The sequence below is a fragment of the Amphiura filiformis genome, chromosome 7 (genome assembly GCF_039555335.1).
Source record: "Amphiura filiformis chromosome 7, Afil_fr2py, whole genome shotgun sequence".
Taxonomy (NCBI): domain Eukaryota; kingdom Metazoa; phylum Echinodermata; class Ophiuroidea; order Amphilepidida; family Amphiuridae; genus Amphiura; species Amphiura filiformis.
In genome coordinates, this window is record NC_092634.1 from 7448329 (window position 1) to 7456269 (window position 7941).

General features: G+C 37.6%; 1 protein-coding gene across 1 annotated transcript; it reads right to left on the reverse strand.

Moving 5' to 3' along the window:
• Positions 1 to 264: 264 nt before the first annotated feature.
• LOC140157598 (cytochrome P450 2J4-like) lies at positions 265 to 7641 on the reverse strand. Its single transcript, XM_072180838.1, has 4 exons — positions 7515 to 7641; positions 3443 to 3651; positions 1078 to 1576; positions 265 to 443 (listed from the first exon to the last, which is right to left on the reverse strand). Exons 1-4 carry the CDS (start codon positions 7639 to 7641, stop codon positions 265 to 267), a joined length of 1014 nt encoding a protein of 337 aa, XP_072036939.1.
• Positions 7642 to 7941: the final 300 nt, after the last annotated feature.

Genomic DNA, 7941 nt, shown 5'->3' on the forward strand with positions numbered 1-7941 from the left:
CATTTGCAAGCGGGTGTCCATCGGTGTCAGAGGTCGTGTTTTCCGGTTGTCAGCAGCGTCTTTTGGTCAACTTAACCTGTATCATTTTAAAGTTTCTTTACACTTCTAAACTGTATATAAATGAAGTGATATCAGTTAGTGAAATATACATATTCAAACCTATTTAGCTTTTTTTAATGAAGTTAGTTAGACCTATGCTGGTATTAGTTACATCGGACCGACGAATCCTACGTCTTAGAGAAGTCAACTGCGACATAATCAAGCTCAGATTCTCCTGATAGCCTGCACCTTGTAATCAGATGGGACATAGGATCCACCCATAATGCCCTCCAGTGAGAGAGTCTCATCTTTAGGTTTCTTGAAGGTGAATTGGTGCAACAGATGCGAAACAAAGATGAACAATTCCATTTTGGCCAAATTTTCACCAATACAGGAACGGCGACCTGCAGTGGAAATGACACATAGAGTGTATGGTTAGTTTGGCCACTTGGCGGTTTTCTGTCTGATCTAGCTGCTTGTCACAATGTCATGCCATGTCCGCAATGCTGTAAGATACAGTAAGGGGAAGGGGTAAATATGACAACAGGCGTATATTTGTATACCAGGAAATCTTTTAGTTTGGACAGTCTTAATCCCGCTGACCTGTTCTAAGATTACCTTACTGAGACAATTACTACTGAATTGAGGACAATTTGCAATATTATATTGTTTTAGCTCATATTACCAAAGTCCGTTTGGTTTTCCATCGAGCTATTCTGCCGTGTACGAAAGTCCAGAGGGAGAAACCTCTTTTCATGTCCAGCCTAATATACTACTGGAATGAAACATATTTGTCACGCGACAAAGGACACATTTTGCTCGATTATGTCAATGTTGTTATTCCTGACGCTTACAAACTTACCCACACTGAATGGCATCACGTTTTCTGACAGACAAAAGGTCCCATTTTCGTCAATAAACCTCTCTGGCTTTAATTCCCATGGCTGGTTCCATGCAACTGGATCGTGATCAACTTTGAATATATTGGGCACAACAATCGATCCTTGCGGAATCGTATATCCTTTACAGTGGTATCACGTGACGCCATATGTGGTAAACCCATTATAGGGACGCTGGATATTCGCTGTACATCGTGTATTGTAGCTTGCGTATAAGGCATCTGACTTTTATCCGCAAGCCGCGGTAGACGGTTTCGGCCAACGACATGGTCAATTTCGTTTTGAACTCGCAACTGGATATCAGGATTTGCAATGAGATACAACAGAATCCATCTCATTGTTGTCGAAGTGGTTTCAGTTCCAGCAACAAATAATTGCACCAAAGTCGCAACAAGATTATGATCATTCAGTTCAGAAGATTTTGGTGAGCCCTGACTTCGCTGGATTTCATTAAGATACACGTCTACATAATCACGCAAATTATCCGGATCAAATGTATTCTTGTGATCGGATATAATACCGCCAATAAACTCTTTTTGTTCGCTATTTATCTGCAGCAATTCGTCATCGATGGTGGATTGGAGGTATTCAAAGGCAGGGATAAAGACTTGAAAAAGACCGGAGCCAATCTTTTCAACCTAAATTGAATAACACACATAATAAGAAATGGCACTATATTAATATTATTATTATACAGTCGAGTAATAAAATGCAACAATCCGTTGAAATTTCCAGTACTATAAGATACGAACAAGTTTTCTGTGTTGAATAAAAAACTCCATCCATCATGTTCATTGCTAGATATTACGAACTTTAGTTGGTGTTAATCGTGGGGAAAATTCTTTGGGAATAGTACGGTCCTTAATCAATTTCATTGGGGATGATTGAAATCGTTAATTAGGGTTTAGAAGGATGTGAAAACAAATAAAAACAATATTTAGAGGGTGGGGCTTCAGTTGAGAGGTCGGAAACTTATTTAGGGATCTGACTCCTGCCCCACCCCCTTTGGCTGGCAAAGACCACCAATACTATGTTTGGGGATATGATGTCATGTTTGTAGAAAATCTCGCCTACCTTCCTCATACAAAATATATGTATTATGAACAGAAATCAAAACCTGCAAAAGAATTAACCCTAGAACTACTGAGCCATTTTTTGTAAGAGGGGGTTGTTGCGACCCCCTTAATTTTCAATTATAAACGTCATATACCGTTATATTTCGTACTAATGTATAGCTATGGGTCTCCTCTATCAGGTGATACCAAAATAAGTACAAACATTCCCCACATAATGTCGCTATGACGTCATAATGTGAGGGCGCCCATGCAAATTTGGGAACTTCTGGCTATGTACAAAATGTATAGGCAAAATTAATTTCCGGTTAAAAATTCTACAAAAATGCGATTTTCACCAAATTTTCTGCTAAATATAAAAGGAAATGACTATTTTCACCTAACTAACAAGTAAAAAGTCCGTAGCTCTTTTTTTTTTTGTAACACAAACTACGAAGAGGGGGTTGTTGCGACCCCCTTAATTTTCAATTATAAACGTCATATACCGTTACATTTCGTACTAATGTATAGCTATGGGTCTCCTCTATCAGGTGATACCAAAATAAGTACAAACATTCCCCACATAATATCGCTATGACGTCATAATGTGAGGGCGCCCATGCAAATTTGGGAAATTCTGGCTATGTACATAATGTATAGGCAAAATTGATTTCCGGTTAAAAATTCTACAAAAATGCGATTTTCACCAAATTTTCTGCTAAATATGAAAGGAAATGACTATTTTTACCTAACTATCAAGTAAAAAGTCCGTAGCTCTTTTTTTGTAACACAAACTACGAAGAGGGGGTTGTTCACGCTGTACAGTGTGCGAAGCAACCAAGGCGTAATAAGAGTAGAGGCGATACATAAGGCTGCACTTTCGAGGATACATGAGTTTGTGGACTAACACGGTCGATATGCTAGTCTCAGATGAAATTCTAAGCTCAAATTATGTATTTATTTTTAGGCCTAATATTTTTCATGATATTGATATACATATGAATTGTAATATCACAATTGTCTAATATATAAAAAAGAAGTGGCTGATTTTATCCATATGTTTAAAACCATGAAATTTGTAATACTTAATTTGGAATTTTTTTCTGTGAACAGCAACAGTATACGTTCTGTCCATTGAAAGCGTTTATAGTCCCTTTTCTCACAGCGGGCACATCTCATTTCGGTTTTCTAGGCCAAATCTGTCTCGTTCGAAGGAACTCACCGCTTAAGTTGGTTTTTGCGGAATATCAATTTTAAACGTCTTATTTTCTCAAAAAAGGAGTCATTTTCATTGTCCTCATAATATTAGCTTGCCAATGATATGATGTTGTTGTTATAGACCTGCCCTTTAATCATGCTAATAATTTCTCATACGAATACCTGTCTTTTCGCACGCCAAAGCAATCGATGAAACACAGCGTCAGAGTAATCGAAACGTTTTCCAAAAATCACCGCACAGATCACGTTAGATGTGGCATTAGTCAAGAGCATCATGGGATCAAACGGCTTTTCTTCAAACTTGTTGAATTCGGCAGCCATGGTCTTAACTTCCTCAGCTATCTGATCTTGGAAGGAAGATTTGCCTATGCCAAAGTTACTGAAAGTTACAGCTGTAAACTTGCGTTGCTGATACCATGGAGCACCAGTTCCCATAACAATGCCTTACAAAATTAAGAAGAAATTATAGTTAGTTCAGCAATACTTTCAAATGGAGAAATACATTTTACACGGTACATGATACCTTGGAGCAGCATTTTTTGATTTAGTATACACCTACTTAAACAGCAATTCTTTGTGTCTGCTTGATTGAGGTTAGTTCAGAAACCTACATACAGGCATCAACATTGGGGGATGATTGTATGGACCATCCCCCTAGCAAAATATTGGAGGATTTATCCCCCATCCCCCTGGGATCTACGCCTATGCTGATGAAGGCCGCGGTGCGGAGAGGTGATGGGATGCGAACATATTTCATGTATTTTGTCGATGTTGCAAAATCATTAGTTCTTTGTCAGTTGCATCACCTCAACGCGCCTGGCCAACATCATTGTAGGCCCAATATACCGGGCCAGCCGACCCAATATAGGCCTACCGGGCCAACCGGTCCAATAGGGGCTATATTACGAACTTATTGTAGTTTTTATCCCTCTCTCATGTGAGAGACACATCCCAGCAAACACAAAACGTTTTCGACATTATTCGCAAAAGATTATAAAGGGGTTTCAGAAAACGTTTAAACGTCTGGTTATATTAAGGGTATAAAACGTTTTCATAACGTTAAAAAACATTTTTTGATAATCTTCTGCCCAGCAAACACAAAATGTTTTACAGAAAATGTTTAAATGGCGGGTTCATGACCTTTATATAACCCGACATTTTAATGTTATTAAATTGTTTTTACCTAAACCAAAAGCCAAAATATAACTTATTTAAAACGTTTTTAAAACGTTTTTGTGTTTGCTGGGATCCCATACTCTCACTAATCTTGCACCTCTCCCCTCTCCATCTTTCTCTCTCTCCCTTCCCCCTCCGTTCCCCCTCCTCTCTTCCCCCTCTTTTTCCCTTTGTGTTTTGAGATCGCCAGGGGGTGTCGCACCCCTACACCCCCATGGCGACCGCCCTATTTCTGAGATAAAGCAAACTTTATATTTTGTGCAAAATGAAAGGCCAAATGGACTTCGGATTTTTTCATATCTTGTGTCGTTATTTTAGTGACAAAAACAACAACCGGGAGATGCATGTTTACTGTACCTGTAATAATAATCAGCATACAAAACCAACATGTGAAGTTTATAAATGACTTACTTATCAATTTCAGTACCAAAATAATCGCTGCAATTTAGATTTACAAAGTGATAACAAAACACTAGTTTGTCATTTTTTTTAAAATTTATCTTTTATAAGATGCTAATTTTAGGTTATGATAGCACTTGTCGTATAATAGCACTTGCAATAGACTTTACTCTTAGTAAATGAATTTGCTATAGGAACGTATTTTCATATTTTATTTAATTTATGTTAATTAGCGTAAATTGTGACGTTAATTTACCGGTAAATTAATAAGAGCTTATTACAATTTAGCGCAATTCTTTACGGGGAAAACGTCCATTAGCCCTAATACGCCCAGGTACTACAAAATACTACTTGATATATGTGACGCGATCAAGCAAAATCAGTCGGAACTCGGAAATATTAAATTTTTAGTTTGATTGTAAGAAGCATTTACAAAGCTGGATTTTGCAGCAAACCCCATTCAGTTAGCAGCCTGCACAACCGATTCTTTTGTTTGGCAAGGCTCACTCAGTCATTTAATGAGGCAATACAAACGATCGAATTTGGTGTTGAAATGAGCTAAATTTTTAGTTACACCTTTTCGATGTAAAATTAATTTTCTCGGCCAAATGAAAAGCAATCATTTTCATTTTTTCAGTAAATGTCAGGAAAAATTGTAGTGCTTGATACTGTATTTTTTTTCAAATTCTAGTGTTAAACTTTAGCGTGAAATTTAGTCATTTAGTGTAAGATTTTCGATTTTGATAGGCTTAAACTCTGTCCGCGAGCCTTTTTTTGGATCAACCTTTTAGCTTTTCAAAGTAAGATAGTTCGCTAATAAAGGATTTTTCCCAACTTTCTAACGCACATCACCGTGAGCGATATATCATAGTTTTGTCAGAATTTGCGTTTTCATTTCACTATTTTAACTGCCGGCTGACCATTTTTCAAAATCAACGAGTGAAATCTAAGGCTAATACTAGCATTGTGGATCGATATCCCTGGGTTTAATAGGAATACCGGCATGGCTACAGTGTTGCTAGAACTTCAATATAGCAAAGAAATTCCCAGGCCTATAGCGCTCCTACTGATCATGTTTAACCAGAACACTCAATTGGGGATTTGGGCTACCAAATCGCTGGTCGGGCAATTTGCTTTCAATGGAAAATTGACCTGGATAAACAACAAAGGAAATATCGACTATTTCTGTTGGTTGCTCTCGAGATAAAAGTAATGAGTTAGACATTTTCGGAGTATGAAGGGAAAAAAGGGTAAAATAAAAACGGAAATTCTAACAAAACTATAATATATAGACCCACACGATGTGCTTTACAGAGGTGGGAAATATCTTTCTTTAGCAAACTATATTAGTTTGAGACGCTAAAAATGAATTCCGTAAAAAGCTCGCGTGCGAACTGAGGCCTATAAAAATCAAAAATATCACACTAAAAGACACAATTTGATGCTTAATTTTAACACCAGGATTTGTAAAAAAAATGTATATCCAAGCACCAAGTTTTTAACTGACATTACTGAAGAAAAAAAAATATTGCTTTATATTTGACCGAGAAAATCAATTTCATAGCAAAAAGGTGTATCTCTGAATTGTGCTGATTTGAACATGTATCGATCGACTTTCAGCGCGACTAAGCATTTCTAAAGAATCGGTTGTCCAGGCTGCTAACTGCATTGCAATTGAACAGCTAGTTCGAAAGATATGAGCAATTAAAGAGTTTCAAAAACATAAGGAAACAAAAGGAAATGTTATCTTTGTTTGGCTATATATATCTCAAAATCAATATTTTTGAGTTCCGACTGATTTTGCTTGATCACATCACATATCTGCTGTTCGTGCGTTCATCCAACGTGGTGTGATGACACAATCGCTGAGAGCAAACAACTTCTTTCTTTGTTTTCTCTCTTTATTCCTTCCTTCTTTTCCTTCCGTCGCCAAAAAGCCCCGAGGCGTTAGAGATAATTGACCACTATCGAAACCCAATATAGGCTTACTTTAGTGAATTTTAATATAATTTAGATACCTATTGTGGGCTTCAATGTCCAACTACTGCCTCCCCGACCCCGATGGATTGAACTTTTGAGCTATAGTAGGCTTAGGTTTGAACTCTGTAGATTCAGAAAACTATTGGAATAGAGTATTAACTTCAAAGTCATAAAATATAGCCTATAGTGTGAAGTATTTATTCTCCCGAATTAGCAACAAGTTTAAAGCAACGTAGAAAAAAAAACAGATTGTTGGTCCTCAGTGGATCTCTGAACATCTCGTTAAAGTTATCGCTCCCGTATCGGACGTACATAAAGGTGCATTTTGCACGCCCATCCAACACCAAACAAAAAAATGTATCTCCGACACAATGGACGCTAATGAATTTTACTTATTATAATAAAGATTCTGAATCTTGAAATAAAATGGGATTGATATGGATTAAAAACCATTTTTTATGGATTAAAACATCTGTCTGCGCACATCGCACTAGAGGATTCCCCCTTTACCTAACCCATTGATTTAAAATGGCAATGCTATCATTAATTAACTCTAAATTACTGCATCCTAAGTGTCACATTTTATAATTAAAGATTATAAAATGAATGTAACTTGCAAAAGAACCACCTGGACACAGATAGCGTGAATAACTAAGAAATTGATTTGATGTCGGAAATAAACTAACAAATTCATTTGAATTCTGAAAATAGCTAAAACACAAAAATGTGTATATTAGCCTTACTCACTTACCGTGTCCATTCTTTAATTTCTTCGCGACAGAATTTTCTGGTCTGGCTGCTATATCCGGGTTGCGGAAAGCTTCTCGAATAGCGTCGTGTGTATTGAGGACTACGACCAAACGGTTTCCTACATACATGCTATACACATTACCGTACTGCCCTGCAAGATATGATAGAAGCTGATGTGCTTTGGTGTTTCCAGTCCACCATGCTGTAAAGATCAAATTGGGAAGGGCACCCAAAACGGGCCATGGGGCCCATGGCCCCGGAGGGATATTGGTTGGGCGTCGGCTCCACAACACAATCATAAGGAAGGTCAACAGGAGGAGAACAGTAGTCGTGCGAGCATCAACATACTGGTGTATAATTGCTGTGACATCCATTTCGTTCAGCAACGCATTTGAAGCGTTTGAACATTGAATGGAGACGTTGCTAGT

Excerpts from the sequence above, each read along its gene's own strand:
- LOC140157598 (XM_072180838.1), bottom strand. The coding sequence starts at position 7,641 with ATGTATGTAGGAAACCGTTTGGTCGTAGTCCTCAATACACACGACGCT. Across the intron at positions 3,652-7,514 it reads GAAATTAAAGAATGGACACG|GCATTGTTATGGGAACTGGT; the intron begins GTAAGTGAGTAA and ends TAATTTTGTAAG. Across the intron at positions 444-1,077 it reads TTTACCACATATGGCGTCAC|GTCGCCGTTCCTGTATTGGT; the intron begins GTGATACCACTG and ends TTTCCACTGCAG.